General features: G+C 35.9%; 1 protein-coding gene across 6 annotated transcripts in view; it reads left to right on the top strand.

Moving 5' to 3' along the window:
* The first annotated feature begins 3508 nt into the window (after window positions 1-3508).
* LOC311301183 (putative ATP-dependent RNA helicase DDX5) overlaps window positions 3509-21471 on the top strand; it is a 332367-nt gene continuing 314404 nt past the window's right edge. For all 6 annotated transcript variants that reach the window (XM_084426118.1, XM_084426114.1, XM_084426119.1 and 3 more), the window contains exon 1: window positions 3509-3679. In XM_084426118.1, the coding sequence (XP_084282244.1) occupies window positions 3639-3679 (41 nt within the window). In that variant the 5' untranslated portion in view covers window positions 3509-3638. The remainder of the gene's footprint in view (window positions 3680-21471) is intronic.

Here is a 21471-nt window from a genome sequence, read left to right as displayed (position 1 = left end):
AACAATACTCGAAGATGACAGGCTCCCAATCAGTCGATTACTTCTCCGTTCCCTCCTTCAGGGAACGAGGGTTACATATGTAACCGAGACGTTCCTTAACCTGTAACCAAAAAGACTCACACTTTTTCTATGGTCACACACACCAGGCTCTAACTATAAACAGGAGAGTCGTCTCAAAACATCAAGATAATGCGTTCTTTCGCTCAAGGAGAGGACACTTTAGTATAACGCAGTATAGTAAAGCTTTAACAAAGAAATGGTCCCTTAAACTATAGACTTCAGTGACCCCTGTGACCATTGCTGTCAGAGTACCCTGAAAAACAGATGAATGTATTGACACATGTTGAAGAAATTTCTTAACAAAACATCTTTCCATATTTCATTTCTGGCTAAATGAGCAAGCACTGTTACTGCATTTAGATATCAAATACAGACATTAGAGAATACATGAAAAGAACATTTCAGTAATCACACTGGTAACTTCTATAACAAAGTAAAATCTCATAAGCCTAGAGAAGTCATTCAACTCATTTGATATTTAGAAGGAAAAATATTGATTAATACCTTAATTATAATCACTCATTACATATACATTGAAGCAGCAGTTTATTCCAAAATCCACACCCTTCAATACAAACAAGAGTTTGTTGTTAGTTGCCAACAGCACAGCAGCTCCAGGCAAACAATGACACCAGTGTTACTCACGTAATCAAAGCAACCTCCACGTCTGTTTTTTTAGGACTTCCTGCTTAGTTGTTTCTCGCGCAGGAAAGCTTTTCTAATATTAACGTGGATTCTAAAGCTCTTTCATGATTATAACCCTTCATTTTCCAGTGATATTCTTATATTTGTAATGTCTCTTAGCCATCTCTCTCTCTACAGTATTTATTCAAATCTCCCTCTTGCTTGTTCTCTCTCCTCCACCGTCTGATGCTGATTGGCTACACGTTTGTCTGGTTGTGTGGTCCGACCAACTTTCAATCAGCGTTTTTCAAATATCGTTTACCCCACCTTTGACACAAAACTGGAAACTTGTGAATATTCATGTATGCTCCGCCCAGTGTCACCGAAAATCTCAGACAGTGAATATTTCAGAACATCGTATGTTTCTAAACCTGGCATCCGTTCGTCGTACCTCGCTTAATACATCTGAGATGATTTGACAGATGGCAGATTATTATTATTTTTTTCAGTTAATGCAGTATTTCAGATAAATATAGAGACATGGGCTGCATCCGAAAACATAGGCAGCTGACTTATTGCCTTGCTGCCCTATAAGGCAATGACTTTGCGCACAAAGGTACCTCACGAAACGATTTCGGACAGACTTCTCAGTATTAAGGTTTAATGATCTACAGCAAAATAGAGCGAGCTTTGGTGAAAACTAAGTGAATATTTACAATAGCAACTTCTATGTAGAAATGACATCATAAGTTGAAAAAAAATTATAAAAAATGTGCATTTACACACACACACACACACACACACACACACACACACAAACACACACACACACACACACATATATATATATATATATATATATATATATATATACAGTACCAGTCAAAAGTTTGGAAACATTACTATTTTTAATGTTTTTGAAAGAAGTATCTTATGCTCATCAAGCCTGCAGTTAAAAAAAAACAAACAAAAAAAAAACAGTAATATTATGAAATATTATTACAATTTAAAATAATGGTTCTCTTTTTTAATATACTTTAAAATGTAATTTATTTTTGTGATGCAAAGCTGAATTTTCATCAGCAAGTACTCCAGTCTTTGGTGTCTTATGATCCTTCAGAAATCATTCTAATATGCTGATTTATGATCAATGTTGGAAACAGTTGTGCTGCTTAATATTTTTTTTATAACCTGAGATACTTTTTTCAGGATTATTTGATGAATAAAAAGTTTAAAAGAACTGTATTTATTTAGAATAGAAATCTTTTGTAACAATATACACTACCGTTCAAAAGTTTGGGAACAATAACTATTTTTATTTTAAGAAATTAGTATTTTAATTCAACAAGGATGCGTTAAATTGATCAAAGGTGATGGTAACGATTTATATTGTTAGAAATGTTTTTATTTTGAATAAATGCTGTTTTTATGAATAAATGCTGTTTTTATGAATAAATGCTGTTAACGTTTTACTCATCAATAAATCCTGAAAAAAGTATTCCAAAAAAATATATTAAACAGCACAACTGTTTCCATCATTGATAATAACTGAGTATCAAATCATCATATTAGAATGATTTCTGAAGGATCATAAGACACCAAAGACTGGAGTACTTGCTGATGAAAATTCAGCTTTGCATCACAAAAATAAATTACATTTTAAAGTATATTAAAAAAGAGAACCATTATTTTAAATTGTAATAATATTTCATAATATTACTGTTTTTTTTTAGTTTTTAGTTTTTTTTAACTGCAGGCTTGATGAGCATAAGAGACTTCTTTCAAAAACATTAAAAATAGTCATGTTTCCAAACTTTTGACTGGTAATATATATATATACTGTATGTCAAGTCAAGTTTTATATGTCAAGTCAAGATTTATCCCACAATTATTTACAGAAACTATTACACCGGGATAACAGAGTTTACATGTTAAAGCTGTGACTGCAGAGACTTCAACATTGTTCATTTAAAAAAAAAAAATTAAAAAAATTCCAGTAAGAGATCCACAATAAGTAGGAAATAGGAAAGGGGTCCTCCACAGAGTTAAAGAGGACCATGACATTGCCTGATTTAACCAGAATTATAAAAAATATGAAAAGTGAGGACACAACTTTGATGGGCATTTTTTTTAAACGGAAAATATAATTTAAGATACAATTTTTGTATTCTTGGATATATTACAGATCTCTGCCTTTCAATTTAAATGTACATTTTTGAATTTGTACTTTGTTTGGCAGTTTAAAATTGTGACCACATGCTGAGGACAGGTTAAATTACATTTATTTACATGTATAGAGCATGTATTTTAAATAATTCTAACTAAACTTTAAAAAAATAAAAGCAATGAACGCCCTAAGTATCCAGATTTTCTTTAGATGTAATTTATTTTGAAGAATTTCTTTATTTTTAACATAAAGAGGCCTTTTGTGTGTAGAACATGTTTTGTCCTTTATCTCAAGAATCAGTGATATATAGCTTTTCGACATCCTTGTGTTTGTTATTATGTATTCATTTGTTTTAAATATATATATTAGTCAACCCCCCCCCCCCCCCCCCCACACACACACACAAAGTTGGTTGCTGACGTAATTAAGACCAACAACCTCTCTTAAAATCTTATTTATCCTTACACCCGTGTGCTGCATCAGTGAAAATAGGTTCTAAAGTTCCTATGTTGCGACGTATTTTAGATAAAATACAGTATTCGTGTATTGTATTGTTAATTTAGTACGTTATTCTTTGATCTGACTACAAGAAAAATGAATAAATGGGCAAATACTAACTAAAAACTAGTGCCTCTAATGCGCATTGATATTTCTAGCACGCGATCAAGCGACATATCAGCGGCCATTTTGCAATTTCCTTCCAGGCATAGTCGACAAACTAATTTTCCATAAATAACAAAAAATCTTTTATTTTCATATTGTCTGACTTGCCATTACATTTTACAACATGCCTGGATATTCAGATAGAGATCGCGGCAGAGACAGGGGGTAAGCTGAGTCTTTCTTTTATCGTTTAATGTATTTTAACAGCGCTGAGTAAAATCGTGCTGTTTCGGGCTATTAAAAATCCTCTCGCAGATGACAGTATACCACATGTTAAACTTCATCATTTTATTGCATCTACCCATTCTATAAGCGAATACCACTAGTAAATACTCAATCCAAATGCATTTGGACACTTCACATAATCTGTTGTATTTATTTTAGTGTTGTGTTTTTAGGCGATATGGGTGCGGATTTCAGGGGTCCGTTCTTCGTACGTCGCTTAATACATCTGAAATGATTTGACAAATGCCAGATCTTCTAATCACGATAAACTGATCTCTGGCTAATTTGGTTCAAACGAATCTGCGGATATTGATTACATATCTGGATTAAGTCTGAGATTACTGCGCGTTCTTGTGTGTTCATTGGAAAGGGCAGTCAGATATATCGATATTCGAAATAATGATCATAGATAGATATATACACTAGATGTCGCCTTGGGGTTCTAAGCATGCGTCAAAACCGCCGCCATCTTGGAACAGGGGTCTTGTCATAGGAAGTAGCTAGGTAACGCTGCTATCTCCGCCTGTACTTCGAATTCATGGATGATGCCGGACTTTTGTGCTGCGTATGGATGTTCGTATGGATGTTCACACGAACGAAATCTAAAAACCAGACAGCAAGGGATTACATTTCACAAGTGATTATGATTGACAAATTGATTTTGTACAGTTAAAGTAACCCCATTCACGCAAAACATGGCTTAAAGAAATATGATCAGTCTAGTTACTATGTGGATGGTAGTAGTCATGTTGTTTTTTATAAGTTAAGTGTCTACATTTCTCTGCTTGGAGGAAGAAAATGAACTGTGAATGTGTTGTACTGGTTAGATATTTTTTTAAATAACCTTTGTGTTTAAAATGTACAATATGCAGGAGTTGATCCTCAATACCCACTTTTGGCTGTGTTGTTCCTAACTTAGATTTTTTACCGATTGTACTCGAACCTTTTAATAAAAAAAAAAAAAACAGTGTGGCGCTTGTAACCTGTAAGTACAGTCCTAAATAGTATGCTTGTCCTCTCCCTGTCAATCTTCAAACAGTCCATGATGGGCGGCGCTAGGGAGGGGATGGGAGGGGCTAGCAGTGCTTCAGCACCCCCAAGAAAGACCAAAGCACCCCCAAAAATAATGTCTGGAAGCAATTATATTCAGGCTGTATTCTGTGGAAGCCCTGAACCGCATTTAAAAAAAGAAAAAAAAGAAAACTTATCTTGTAGGGATGCACCGGTCCACATTTTTTCACTTCCGATCCGATCCCAATACCTGAATATGGATATCGGCCGATACCGATACTATTCCGATATCAGAGCTGTGTTTGATTTAATATTATTATTATTATAATTATTGTTTATTTTATATGATGCTGAAATAAACTTCTCTCAACAGGCAAGTATGATATGTACGTATGTATGCATGTATGTCCCAGAAGGCAACTTGAGGTAAGTATAAGGTCAGAAAAGGAAGTCAGAAAAACAGGAAATCCACGCACAGTAACGTGGTGCTTTTTTAAAATGTTTGATTGCGTTCATTGTGTTGTACGACGCGAGGGAGCTTCAAAGAGCCCTGAAACATTGCATTTTGCTGTCTTGCTCTGCGGTGTTTCCAGTGTGAAGTATTTCCACACAGCGGACGTTGTTGGCTAGCCACAAACTGCGGAATGGATTTCCTGAGCGGGGGCGTGTCTCATAACTCTGTGTCTCATTGAGCCGCGCCTCCGTTCAGGAAATCCATTCCGCAGTTTGCAGCCAGCTAGCAGACTAGCCGGCGGGAATCACTTTTGGAGTCATTTCAGCAGACAAGTTAAAGCGCAGACATGACTCATGGATATCGGATATCTCCGCAGGTTGGATCGGGAAAATCCGATACGTGAATTACGCTGGTATCGGTCCCGATACCGATACTGGATTGGATCGGCCCCATCCATATTATCTTGTTATTTCGAGATATTAAGTCGTTATTTCGACATAAGATCTCGTTATTTCGACATAAGAAGTCGTTATTTCGACATAAGTCATTATTTCAACATAATAAGGGGACATTCTAATCTGCATTAAGCCACATTAAGCGTTCTTATAATGGTTTTCTATGTGAGGAAAATGCTTAACGTGTAATTAAAGGTTGCGTTCATATTCTGGGCTCATCTGATTTTTTGTGCATAGCCTACTTTATGATTTTAGTAACATAATTATTAATAAAGGCACGCACAATTATCCGTAAACTTGATTTGAACAAATGCCTTTCAACTTATGTGTGCAAAATTCAGAATTAAATGAATGTGCAGCAATTTGTACAAATAGAGAGTCTGTAGGCCTACTATACTGTTGTAGCCATTAAATAAGCGCATTTAGTTTCATATTTGTTAAAATATTATAATGTTATTTTTTTCCCCATCTATGTTAATTATGAAAAGTGAACAGCACGAGTCAGATGCGCAATGTATTGAGAGACATGGAGTGGGTCAGACATGATTTTGACCACTTCATTATGTTTTGTTTTGTAGAAATCCTTTCTTTAAAGTGAATTTCGTTTTGTATAAATTGTATCTTAATTTTAATAAATTTTTCATCAACCAATTGCCTGGATTTAATAAATAAGAAGAATATAACAGACAATATAATCATGGAGGCGCCTGCGCGGTAACTTGCATTGCACGTTAACTGGAGCGCATCTCATCCTAACTTAACGAAACTCAGCGTATGCCTCACAGACATGAGAATACATCAAATACACAAAGCTTGAAATTAGGGCTGCACGATTAATCGCAATTTCCATGTAATCGCACTTAAATCGAGATCGCTTATCGCGATTTTAAAATCGCAAAGGCTGCGATTATTTTTTTTTATGCGCAGTTTGTCATTGATGTACGGCTCTGTAAACGCTGCTCCATCTGAAAGCACTGTGAGTTTGAGTCACTTATAACGTGCATTTGAAAAAAACAACACGAGTCAAATATCTTTCCAAACACGAGAATAATTTATGAACCTCGTTTTAATAACATGCAACATTTAATAACATGCATTTACTCCAAACTCACTTCATAAGGACAGTTGAGCTTCTCCTTCTGTGAGATGATGAGCTTCTGACACAGAATAAGGCAGTCGTGCATTTATAAGTCATGTTTAATCAAAGCGTTTCAATCTTCTGACTATTCAGCTACAGCGACAGGGATTTCCTGGAATGATGCGCCGTTATTGTACTTCTGCGGCGGGGCATATTTAGCGTGTTTGCGTGAGAGCGCCCTCTGGTGTTCAAATGGGGCAGTGTTTACTACCGATCAGCCGCACTCCACTGACAAGCTGCGCTTAAAATAATCGCAGCCTTTGCCAAATCGCGTGCGGTTTTATTGCGATTAATCGTGCAGCCCGACTTGAAATGTCTTTAAACTAAATCATTCAAAACGAAAAGAAAAAGGCTACTCTCTTATTATGTAATCCAGGGTTCCTCAAACTCGGTCCTGAAGGGCCACTGTCCTGCACAGATTAGCTCCAACCCTGATCAAACACACCTAGCTGTGAGTTTCTAGTGATCCTGAAGACATTGATTAGCTTGCTCAGGTGTGTTTGATCAGTGTTGGAGCTAAACTCTGCAGGACAGCGGCCCTCCAGGACCGAGTTTGAAGAACCCTGTAATCCATTATGTGCATTTCTCTCTATAGGCGCGTTCACTACGAATATGGCGATCGTCAACTTCATCTTTGCAGCCGACACTGTCAGAAAACACTAGTTTATTAATAAAAATCAATGCACACTGGATTTACAAATGCACATCTTGCTTGTTGCACGCACACATATGTCGAAATAACGAGATATTATGTTGAAATAACATTATTATTAATAATAGCCTACATCTTTTAGAATATTTGATTGAATGCTGAATGTTGCGCTTGTTCAATTTAATATATTTTTTTAATAAACATTAATTGTGATCATTAAAATAATTGAATATTGAATATTTTTTCCTCATTTATTGTGTGTATATATATATATATATATATATATATATATATATATATATAATTGCGCAGCTCCCCCTGTCAATGATCTAGCACCCCCTCAGCACATGCGTTAAAAAGTCTCTGGCGCCGCCCCACATCCATGATTATTATACATAGAATTCCACAAATCTTATGTATGTGTGAGTTTTGCACAAGGATACAGTGGGCTCAGGGGCTTGTTTCTTCCTTGCAAACTGGGGATGGAGGTGTGGAAGGACACTGGAATTTGTGAAAATGTTAACTGTTTAGCTATTTAAGATGTATTTACTACTTTAGTAGCCTACATACTTATTTAATGTGGCAAAAGTATTGCGGGACAGGAATAAAGAAAAGATGAAACGGTCTTTGGCACCTCAACTATCTAACTTTCACATTATGTTCCTCTAAAATTTTTGATTTGCTTCCACCTGCAAATTGCTTTGTGTATCATATTTAATAAAGCAATACAATTTAAATGTTTAAATTAACACGTATAGTAGTGGTCGACCGATAATGGTTTTTAGATGGCCGATGCCGATATCTTAGAGAGCAGGGTGGCCGATGGCCGATATAAAGCCGATATTTTTATATATATTTATTTTAATCAATATTTAATAAATTGGAAATAAATTAGAAAACAAATCTTTAAAATAAACATGCTTTTATACTTTAGATGGCAACTTCTTTAATCTGCAATCCTATTACAGTATTTTTCACAAATTAATTGTTTAGAAATGTATGAATATGTGAATAAAAAGAAAGTAAACACTGTAACAGGGCACTCAGTAATCTGGTAATTTCGTGCTGGTAATCATATTTTTTCAAATAAAGACAAGGTAACGCTAATTTTACATACAGCACAGTGAAAACGATATGAATATGACACAGTTGGCAACTGGATATAGCACAGATATGAAAATGACAGTTGGCAACTGGTTATATTCAGCATATTTTAAAATGAAGGATTTAAAGTAGGGCTGTAGCTATCGATTCTTTTTGTAATCGATTAATCTAGCACTTTATCGATCGATTAATCGAGTAATCGGATAAAAAAAATTGTGTGTTTTTAAACAACCAAAACAAATAATGCATAACGAAAATGATGTGGCTGTAAAATAATCAAGCATTTGGCTTTTATTTCTCAAAAAAAAAAAAAAAAAAAAAAAAAACAGAGCTATTTATTCCAACTCCAACATTTGGTTCCAAAACTAAGCCTATTTATTGTACTTTTTACCCATTTAGTGTTTATAAGTGCCAGTGCCAACAATTATATAACAATACAGTTAAGTCAACTTACTGTAAAACATGTATAACATGTAAAACTATGAATACAAACTTAAATAGTAAAGGCCATTTGGCCTTAGTTTTGTCTTCTTAATACAACATTACAAAAAAAGGATTGCACCTTCTGCAAATTACCCACCGGAGAACAAAAATAAATTAAATGAATATAAAATATCAAGCCAAACAGGTACACAATGTATACAATTTATAAAAAAATAAGTGTAGCTTTAAAAAGGGGAATGTTTTATTGCAAATATGTTAAAAAGAACAGCATTTTGTTTCTCACTTAGGCTAGTTGAAGTATATTAGCACGTTTTGTAGTATTATATTTTTTTTGTTAATTGAAAATGTTCTATGCTCAATTACTTTGGTAGCCGATTATGTCCTCCCCAAAAGTACGAGTGGATTTGGAGAAGCAGGCTGGGGAGTTTAATTTTTTGTTGTTGTCTGTAACTATTTGGCAGACGTGACAAACAAGGTCTCGCAAAGACTGCAATGCAATATTTGTTCCTCCATCACGTCCCGGTGTATACAGTGAATGCATGCTGAAATTATTGTTGCGTGGCTACATAAAAGTTTGAGCATATGTGATGCATTGCCGCAATTGGTCTGACTGGCGCGTGAGAGAGACGAGGGTGAGGGTGCGTGTGTGTGAAGGGGTTCTTTTTTAGGCTATACTCTCTTGCAGTTGAACATGAATACATTTACTACTTTAAAACATCAAAGCTAAACATCATATCTAGTCAAACCGCATCACGACATCACTACAAATACAGTATGGGATTAAAATCAGCGAACATCAATGTATAGGCTTCGGCACGGGCGGAAATATTGGCGCTGGGTTAAAAAAAATGCGGGGGACAGAATCGTTACCTTGTTTCAGCGACGCTGGAAGGAAGCGATCCCAAACTTTATGGACATCTTTACTCTCCGCCATCGCGCCAGCTAAATTCAAAATGTATCACGCGCTATTGTGCTTTCTGAACACTGAACAACGGTCCGTGTGAAATCAGATCCCTGCGCGTATAGTGCGCGTCATAGGAATTTAACGAGGCTTCGAGGCAGAGTTTTTGCCTCGAGGAATTTTTGTAATCGAGTAAATCGAGTAACTCGATGAATCGTTGCAGCCCTAATTTAAAGTTTTTCGATCGCGTCTCCTGTGAAGCTGATCTTCCGTTCGCATTCACTCACTTCGCACGGACCGACCGTCACTTGCAGACAGTAATGCACACTTCACAAGATATCACAGCTGGATTCGATTAAATCTGCAAGGTTTGTGAAATTAAATGTTTATTAGATATTCAGAGATTTGTTTAAATGACGTAGATGCGCATTTGCTGAATGTTGACGGCAAATGAGAAAATATTTTAGCCTAATTGTTTGCCTTTTCTGTTACAAATAATATAAAAGCAAACGCTTTACTTTACTTACTTCGCATACCATTTACTTTCTTTGTTTACCAGTTCTGTCTAACAAAGTATTAGATATGACTGACAGAGATCGTAAACTAATGAAGATGGAGAATGTGAGTGAGCGCTGCGTGATCAGAGGAGCTGCCGTTGCCGTTCTCTTGTGGCGCTGGTGGTCTCAGCGCTGCCCGTCAAAATAAAAGTCCAGAGCGCTGTCAAAATAAAAGTCCCGCTTCCAACACATTGGCCAATCAGAAAAACTTATCGGCCGATGCCGATATTTCAAAAATGCCAAATATCGGCCGATATATCGGCCTTGGCGATATATCGGTTGACCACTAATGTATAGTCACACCATTGTAGCCATTTTGCATGCAGTAGGCTAAGGTAAGTAGCGATAGTTCATTCTAAGTTTAATCAAGTGGAAGAATGTGACTAATAAACTTAGGCCTACTAGCACTATGCATTTATTTATTTATTTATACAGGTAAGTTGACTGAGAACGAGTTCTCATTTACAGCAACGACCTGTGTGGGTCACACAAAAAAAGAGAAATACAGCCAGAAGTGCAATATACAGTAAAACAAGCTAAATAAATTAAAAGCAATTAAAAAGAGAGCAAAAACAATCACAAGAAACAAACACAATCAAGTAATAAAATGATCCTTAAGCAGACGTCTAAAATGGTGTAAAGGCATCAGATCATCCAGTTTAAAAGTACATTGTAATTCATTCCAAGTGTGAGGGGCAGAAAAACTGAAAGCAGATCTACCCAATTCAGAGGAGATCTTTGGGATCTGTAGTAATAGCCATCCATGAGCTCTGGTCTGATAACCAGACCTTCTAACAGCTAAAAGTGAATTAATATAAAATGGTAGTTTGTGCAAAAGAGCTTTGTACACAAAAAATGCAAAATGCATTTCTCTACGAGATTTTAAGGGCAGCCAATTTACTTTCTGATAAAGTGTGCAATGATGGGTACTAAACCTGTCCCCTGTAATAAAACGAATGGCACTATGATATACAGCATCGAGAGATTTTAGAACAGAAGCAGAGGCATGCATATAGATTGTGTCTCCATAATCAATGATAGGTAAAAAAGTGGATTCAAGCATTATATTTTGAAAAAGAAGTAGATTATCTTAATATTAAAACCTTAAATTTTCTCTGGACTCAATGATAAATACATGTCTGACCGTTGGAACGAACCAAAAAAACTAGAAAATCGCATTCATGACGATTTATGGTGATTTTATTTCCGTTAGACCTTTGCCTACATTGACGCTGATGCATTAAAGAGGAGGAGCTCCCCTGTTCCAAGATGGCGGCTCTATTGACGCATTCGTTCCAATGAACTGCCGTAGCCAAGGCAACATCTAGTGTATATGTCTATGAATCAGCAATGCAGCGATTGGCTAGTAGTGGTGGAAATTTTTATTCTTTCCAGAGACTCGTTCATTTTCAGTTCGTTCACCAAAATGATTCGTTCAGATTCGTTCACTGATTCGTTCAGTGACAATTTCTTCATATTACGTAAATACTGTAGCAGGTGGCAAAAAAGAGTGTATTTTATGCTATGTTTTAACGAACGTATTTACTTGTTGCAAAAAAAAAAGAAGATTTGGCTTCGTTAAAATGTGTGCCTTATTTACTAAATTAATAAAATAAGTCTAAATAAGTGGTTCAGATGACCAAAACAAGGTTTTCTTGCTTAATTAACGTTTTAATTGTTTGGTCAGACATACACATTCATAAAACGTTTAGTTTAGTTATGTTCTGAATGTTAAATATGAATATATAAACAATTGTATATGCACACCTATAACTGCGCTTTGAATGAGATTGAATCACATGCTAAATGACCGATCTACCCAGTACTCTTTCATTCCATTCACGAACGAAATGTACCAGTTTGTTCAATTCGTTCACGAACGAGATCGCTCTCTCTTTCAGACTCAAAACTGAGCGATCTTGGTCAGTGATGGGCGTATTCGTTCAGTAGATCCAACCAATTACATGCCCCTTCACAGCCCGAACTGAAATGCTATTTGCTGACGTTACGCAAATGAGACCTAACCAATACTGTCATATTTTTTGGTTTGTTTTACAGTTTTTAGAGAAGTGCATGACATGAATATAACGTAATGAATTCATTTTTGATAATACAAAATGAACACAAAACACCAGTGCTTACAGTACTGTAATAGTCAAGTAAATTGTTCAAAGTGCAAAATACCACAAAACTAAATCTAAAACACAAACAAAATATAAGAAAAGCAGGTAAAGAGAAGTGTAAATTTAAATAAAGTAAACACTCAAGTGCCCCCCGCCCACTTAGCTCAAACCAAGTAAAAAATGACAATGTTAATTTGTCTTTGTTACATTTAATCATCAGCTTGCGTTATTAAACTGTTTTCAATGGTAAAGTGTAAATTTCTTTCTTTGATGTTTTCTTTCTTAAATATGCTAACTACACAAACCTAGCTCTATCTGTTCGCCATCATTATCATTCATACAACTGGTTCTTTTCGTTCACAAACGAAATGTACCAGTTCGTTCAACTCGTTCACGAACGAGAAGAGCTCCTCTCTCTCTCGTTCAGACTCAAAAGCAACTCGGTCACAGTCAGTGAAGGGCGTATTCGTTCACTACATTCAACAAATCACATGCTCCGTCACATCTCATACTCGAAGGCTATTGGCTCGAGGTTTAGGCCCTGTCCCAAATGGCACATTTCATATGCACTTTCGGTCTTGTGGACTTACAATGGCTGCCGTGTGCGCGTGTCCGTGAGACCGTAGGGTGTCCCATTTGTCATTTTAGGCCTCAGAAGGGTGCTCGCGAGCGCCCCCTTTGCGGTCGATATGCGGACTCCGCAGCAGACTTCTTCCCAACAGTCAAAGCGTCATTACGTCACGAAAGTGCGGACTCATAGGAAGACCACGAGTGCTTAGGGTGCCATTTGGGACAGGGCCCATTCTTTGGCAGGTTGAAAACCGAAAACACAGAGCTACCCGGTTCACTGAGCTGCGCATGCGCTGCTAATAGCGCCTCGCTGCTGTGGAGGGAGGGATTTCAGGGAACGAGAAATATGAGTCAATGGATTATGTGAACGAGAAAGATTCGTTCACCTAAAACATTCGTTCAAAAATAACAATTCGTTCACTAACATAACAACACTATTGGCTAGCAGCAAGACAGCAACGTAATGACATCATATTTAAAAAAGAAATTAGTTTCTTAAGGGTTAAGAACATTTTTGTAATGGCACAGCAGACATATTTTTTTTTACCAAGTTATCTGCATCTCCTGCGCTGTATCAACCTACGCCCATAATATCTGCAAATTAGTCCACATAGATAGACTAACTAAAACTGACTGTGTTTGTATTATGGTAGACTACACATTATAATATTATTTGCAAATTTACTTTTAAATAGTAATAATTTTAAAATATAGCTGCGAGCAGCAATTATCGGGGTTGGGGTGGGTGTTGTGAGGTTTTCGCGTGCAGCCATCATAGGCAGCCGTGCACTAGCGCAAAACCTCACAACACCCACCCCTGTCGGTGATTGGTTGGAACACTATTTATTTTGGTTTTGAGTGGTGGTGAAACCAGCTGTTTTTGTGTGCAGATCTCAGAGCCTAGGCTTCCTACAGAGACGAATTCTTTTGACGGCATGCTTATGGGGCGGGTAGCTAGCGGGTCGTTAGGAAAGATTAGATGAATGTGATCATTTATGTTTGGGCCTGAAATCGCTGATACAACCTTTAAAGCATGCCATCCATGCTGTTAGTGTCTAGGTCAACCCGAAATGTAGGGCTGACAGTCTGATGCCATAAAATATCCATGATGGAGAATACGTTAAAACAGATACAAAAAAGAATGAAAGGCTTGAAAAAAAAATACTTAATACACACAAAGCATGCTTGGACACGCATGCACACACATTTTGTTGTAGATATAGATATTTGAAATAAATGATGGGTATTGGGTAACAAAATGCTTATTGCAAATCTCCTCTGTATAACACCACTATCAGGTTTCACAATAATCATGGTTCATCAGGGTACACTTGTAAGAAAGCAGCAGTGGCTGGGACATACTTTAAATATCACCTCCGCTTAAAAAGATGTAATTTAATCCTGTTTACATGAAACAAGGATATGTTTACACGTGGGATTAACATGCAATTACCGTCAGGGCTCCAGACTGCGACCAAAATTTGAGAGTGTGCCAGTAAATTTGACAGGAAGGAAACGGAGACAAATATCAATGTCACAGACAAAGTCGGATGATGATTCAGAATCAGAGGTTTGTGAGGTGATAAAGGCCCGAACCCACCATTATCAGGAAGAATGGCTGCGAGAATTCAGCTGAATTCAGCTACCCCAGAACGAAGTTTGCAGACAGTGCAGGCACTTTGCAGTTTAAACACAATACGCTAGTTAGACACATTCTCAGCCTCAAGCATAGAGTATGCCGTGACATGTTAATAAATCAAAACAAAATGAAAGCGAAAAAAACGGCGCTACTCATTTCTGCTTCACAGACCGTTTAATAGTTCGAACCAATAATAGACAGCGCAGAGCTTCTCTCGCCAGTCATGGGTCGATCTCGATCACGCGACACCATTACATCGTGGAGATCCAGTGAAGAAATCCATTGAGTTCGCGACAGAATTAATAACATCGCTGCGAGATCCAGTGAGAAACATTCAGATTCGATGCAGAATTCTCTGTTATAAACCATATCAGATCAAACAGCGTTGACGTGGAAACCAGGAGAAACGTGCCATGAACGAACAAGTTATAGAAGGCTTTAGGTCCACAGATCAGCAACATTCACCATGGATTTTATGTAGTAACACTAACTGTAACTATGGTATACTGTGGTTATAACAGTAGCCTACACATCTTTTTCCAGCACTTCAAAACTATATCATATTTAAATGTTATTTTTAATGTGTTGATCAAAACATTTTTGTTCATCCTTTAAAGATTGTCTCTATTTATAAAACTAAAAGTTTCAAGAAGTAGGAAAACTCAAACTTATTTAAAAAAAGAAGATTTTTTTTTAAAACTAAATTACCATTGTAAACATAGCTGCAGAGGGCGCTTATTGGCTATTTTCACTCCCTAATATCTATTTTGTCACTCATTTTGCTTTTGAATTAATATTAAGACATTATGAATGATAATAATTAAAGTTAACTTTATCTGGACACTGGAAATTAAGCTCAGTGCTTTGTCATCCCACAGTGCTACCAAACACTTTCTGTAGAACTTAGTGCTGGTGCCCTCAAATGTTAGTCTGGAGCCCTGTGAACTTAAAATAAAACTGCACCTTGTAATTTCTGTACGTTAAGTCTATTTATGATTTAAGGTGTGCCCCTAAATTTTCTGCTTGCATGAAATGCATGGCATTCTTTTGTTAAATCATTGAAAATAAAATATAGAGAAAATATCAATTTTCCCATAACAATTCCTCCTCTTTATCATTCTCTGATAAACAATTTGGTTTCATTAACATTAGGTATGATTATAACAACTTAAAAACACCCTTGTTTCTAATTCTGCATCAAACCCATAAATGATAAGAGTTGTTTCAAGTCTTTACATCACAGTTACCTTTCATATCTGATTTTTGTATACCTGATCACTCTACTTGAACTTTGAAAGAAATAATAAAAATAAACAAATAAAAATAAAAACTTTAGGAGCAAGCAAGTAAACATTTTATCTGAAGCCGGGCTAAATGGATAAGCACTGCTACCGCATTCCCGATAAATCGGACCCTCAGTCACTCCAGTATAACTTAAAGCATAGTAAGAATAAAGGATATTATAATACCGAAAAAACGTAAATGATTATTATTTCAACTTCTGTTACTCGTACCATCTGCATAATTTTGTTCACCCTTAGGATAGACTGTACCATTAATAACAAAATTATCAGAATAACACATACAATCATAACACTATGTATTCAGCCTTTTTCAATTAATCACAATATTTTGTCAGGAAATGGTTTTACTTCTAAAGCTATATTTAATTAAAATCTATTTAATAAAATCTAACCAGAAAAGTTTTATAATTTGATCATTCGTTGTTTGAAATTATCCCTGACTTTTCCATTACATACCGTCTTTCTTCTTATCACCATACTTCACATTAATTAATAGATCTTCTACCTGAAAACACATTTTTCTTTGCACAAGTCAAATTATTAGATTTATATCAATACTAAGCCCTAATTTGATTCAATCAAATAAAATCACAAAACTTTTCTTCAACCATTAATTGGTCAACATTTTTCTATGTTCGTTGCCCCATGGACGTTCCATCTTCACCATTTTGACACTTTGCGTGCCGTTGAAATGGTCTTTCCACCGTTGGCAAGGAGAGGTATGTTTCTAGCACATCCTTGATTCCTCACTTTATTCTTTGCGTTGGCGTGTGGGGTTGCTGACGTTGGTTGGTGTAGTTTAAGGTGAGATGCTTGGACACAGGTCTCTCACTCTTCAATCATTTTCAAATCCTTACAAGATTTTCCCTTAGATCATGATCGCACCCCCACTGGAATGAGTCGTTTACTGTCTGCTGTCACCTGTGAAAGCAGACCTTAAGTGATTTTGTTAGTGACCGCTTGTCTTGTCGTCCCTTTTGGTGTGACCTGTGGAATTTTCAACCTGAAACATATCATCGAATAATTTCTTGCTCACTGAATAGCACTCAGGGTCCTTTTCCCCTGAAAAACACTCAACCCACGTTGCTCATGTTAACAAAACAATACAGAATCAGTTCTGTTTGGTTCAATCCATCCTGACATCCTGCAAAATTAAAATTTTAAGTTAAGCATTGCACAGGGTTAGGCACTGGTTGGTTTGGGGAAAATTGACACAGACGCTATCTATCTCTATCTATCTATCTATCTCTATCTATCTCTATCTATCTATCTATCTATCTATCTATCTATCTATCTGTCACATAAATTGGTTGTCTGGGAGGGTAATGGTTTGTAAAAGTTAAAAAATGTTAACATAAGATATCTCTTTAAAAAAAAAAAATAAACATATTTAAATCTTTTTAAAATTGACTTTTGCAAATAACCTTTGTTAAATTTATAGAAGTATTTGTTAATATTAATGGACCAGAGCTTAAATAGTTTTATTTTTTAACTAACAACTAAAAAAAGATTTATAAATACTAACCAATATATATATAAATTTTAAATGGGCTTTCTTTATGAGAAGTTTTTATTTCTATGATGCATTTATTGGAGAGAATAATCCTGTCAGACGCACCACTGCTGTGAACGCGCGTTCACGTAAACACAATTTAAACAATGTATTATTCAATACATTACTTCTATATAATTATATATTAAGTTGCTCAAGCAAGTGGTAAAATATTTAACCATGTACTTATATTAAAATCTTTTGTATTTAAATTTTAATACAATAAATCTTGCATGTCACAAAGAACTTGTTTTTCCACCTCCATGAATAAGACGAGTGTTGTTCATTATGTCGCCTTGTTGAGGTAAATTGTAGTTTTCCTTGCTTTAACTCAGTCTTAAAGTGAAAAAAGTAGTAATTAATTAAATAAATTTATGGTGAGATTACTACATTTTATTTAATTAATCGCACTTATGGTGAAATTACTACATTTTCAGGTCAATCGGTGTTCATTTTGACCACGAAACATGCGCTGTCACTTTAATTCAGCGTTTGCAGCACAGCAGAAATAGACTCGGTGCAGAAACGATCTCTGCACTGCTGTATACGCAACGCAACTGGAACAGATCGATCATCGACGGACTGCATCCTCGTGCAGTGTGAAAGCTCTGTTAACATGGGTACGGAAAAAAAATACTCACCGCAAACGAAATATATGTGAAACGGGCGTTAGACTTGGAGCAGGAGAGCTACTCCGGCTGCTACTCGCAGTAGAGCGAGTGTTGCCATCTTCAGTTCAGCGACACATTTCCAGCCGCGCGCTCTCTGTCCGCTAGTGCTCAACTGTATGTGACGCAAGTGTTTGTTTGTGTGTGAGTGTGCGCACTCATTGGGATAATTGTAAACACAGACAGAAAAGACATGCCATCGTGGAAATAAGATAAATAACATATTACTTAAGGGCCATTTAGGTTTTTTTTTTAATAAAATAACAAATTGTAATCTGTCGCTATAAAGAAAATCAAATCAAATTTACTTGACCTCCAAGGGGGGCGGGGGGAGCCGTTAGGAGGGCGGGGCGCCCCCCTTATATAATGGTAGGGGAAACACTGATCTTAAAGGTAGCAACCTAGCTGCTTAGATTATAGTCAGTGAATTTAGATCACAATCGTACATTCAGTGTACTGTTACTTCTGTAGTCGGAGCCATCGGCCCTGTTTTATGGTGGAAGCTAAAATGAGAGCTAAAAGTCTCTGGTCCTAAAATAAACAAGTCCAAAACAGTATTATTTTAAAGACTTCTTTAAAGTCATTCAGTTTTACTTTTAAAACATTTACAAATTGTCCTCTAAATTTGTCAAATCTGGACTGCCTGTAGCATGATTTGTTTTAGCTTTTCCATATCTATGATTTTCAACTGAAACACTGTGCTTTACACAGGCTCAGACAACAGCTTTCAGCTGACATTGAATGAGAGAGTGACTCTTGAGGCATTCAGGACTGGTGCACTGCATTCTCATAAACTTTTAACTTCAGACTTTATCTGCCATCTTTTCTTTAACTGTAGCCCATCTTAAGGCATCTTTTCCATAAATTACATGTATTGTAATTTAGACATTACAAATTTCCACTCAGAATGAGTCTCTGTTGCACTGAAACTGTGGCAGTTTCAGTCACAGCACATGCCAGATTTAGATAAGCAAATTGTCTCAGCAAATCAAAAGCTTATCTTTTTAAAATCAACATTAACAAGCTTTTGTTTAATCAAATGCCTTTTTTACACATTTTACATTTAGCAACTGTTAATCCTGTAACACTGCTTCTGTTTATTTCATCTCAATTTTAGTTGTCAGGTTCCCAATTACCATAATTTAATACCTGACTTCAATGTTTTCTCTAGGAGTTTATCAGTCTGCTTCTATGATACTTTTCTTTTGAGGCTGCGCTCTCTGCTTGTGATAATTTTTTTTTGATTATCATTATAAATCATTCATTAGATTTGTCTCTCTATATCATCTAAAACCTTATCAAAGCGTTTCATTCAAAACACAATCATCCTTTTAGTGACCGGTACTTTTTAAAATATTTTGCAACTCATTTAGTCTTATCTGTAATTTTACGTCAACCGTTACTTTTTATAGTTCTTTCCTTTCAAAAGGAATTCCTTACACTTAAATCTTTCAATCTTCTTACAACTTTCAAAAGTTCCATCTATCAACTTTCTTTTCTCCCTCATTTACTTTTACAGTCATACAGTGGGCATTTACAGTCACTGAATGACCCCGCTGACCGCAATAAAACACTCTCTGTTATTCTGCCTACAGTCTTATCACTCTGATCTTTCTAACATCTCCACCCTACTTTACACCCCTGAAGAGTGTGTTCTGTTCAGGAAATGCAAACAGAGCCATTGATAAGCAGTTCTCTGTATTTTCTTTTACAGTCCCAGTTGCAAATTCAATTACAATAGCCAAATCATAATCTTCATCATATTAACATTGATCTACTTTCTAACCCATATTAACACAGACTTTTCTTTAAATTTGTGTCATTTTGGCACTTTCTTTGTTTGGAGCCAGTCAAGTTATTGTTCATCTTTCCAATCACAATCAAACTTTTACAAAACATCATCTGCAAATCTCTTCAGAGCATGAGCAGAACTGCTTACAGCATTTGCTCTCTTTTATCTCGCTATTTATCAGGACTGTTCAGTTACTCTTCATACAGTATTAAAACTTTAACGTGTCATTAACTTCATCAACACTGGTTTTAAAAGCTTATTCTTCTATCAAATGGTTAGTTTGCAGATTCAACTTAAATCACAAGATTGTATTATGATTATTCAGTCCCACTTATTCTACTGTTTCACAGAAACCACAAGATTCCCTAAATCTTGTTCTCAGTCTCTAAATTACACACAGCTATCCTAGATGCTTGCACCTTCAACTCTTGTTACAAAAATTTGGCAATCTATTCTTAAATACCCTTGTTTTCATAACATTAATACAATAAAGCACATTCACATCATTATTATTGGCAGAACATTAATTTTCATAAGCGACACGGAAAATCTAAATATTCTAAACGGGTTTCACAAAGTTTCTGAATAACTTTAGTCACACGTGTCTAGGGGAATTATCTCCAACCCATAATTTCCTTTATAAAACAATATATTTCCTTAAATGACTTAATATCAACAAAATATCCAACCTTTGGACATTTTCTAATTTGATATTATCATCAACAACACTGACTACAAAACAAGTATACATTTAACATCCAGAAGCTGGTTTGAACAAGCAAGCGCTGTTGCTGTACTCCCAGCATAGCTGGACCCTTTAGGTTCAAAAGACAATCGTTTTACTTAACCCTCTGAGGTCGGCAAACGCGCCCCCGCGTTTTGCTGGACTTTTTTTACATTGTAGCACTTTAAACTTAAATTACTCCGTCATTTATGGTCATACAGAAAAAATAAATATAAAAAAATAATCTGTGATATTTCTACTTTTGTTTGTGTCCACTTACAATCAAATCAAAACATTGTGCTTTTGAAAAATAAAGAAAATAAACAGGGTGTGCGTTCTGCCTCTCCGTCGCGTGAACTTTTTTTTCTTGAGCACGTCTATAAACTGAAACAAAACTCAGCGAATACTTGTCACACATTTATGAGCCATATACCTTTATAAACATTTAAGTGTGTACTTTTAAATGATCGGATTCAAACTGAAAACAAATATTTTCTGTTTAAGTAATTTGTATAAAACCAACAAGATGTCCAGCTTCTCAAACGCTTCCTAATTATTTTTAATTTGGCCACGCCTACTCGCGCAAAAGATATTCACATGCAAATCTCCACATGGAACGCGAACGCGCTCGTTACCTCAAAAAC

Source organism: Rutilus rutilus (assembly GCF_951802725.1).
Source record: "Rutilus rutilus genome assembly, chromosome: 12".
NCBI classification, from domain to species: domain Eukaryota; kingdom Metazoa; phylum Chordata; class Actinopteri; order Cypriniformes; family Leuciscidae; genus Rutilus; species Rutilus rutilus.
The sequence above is the reverse complement of the archived record's forward strand: the minus strand, read 5'-3'. Positions and strand labels throughout refer to the sequence as shown.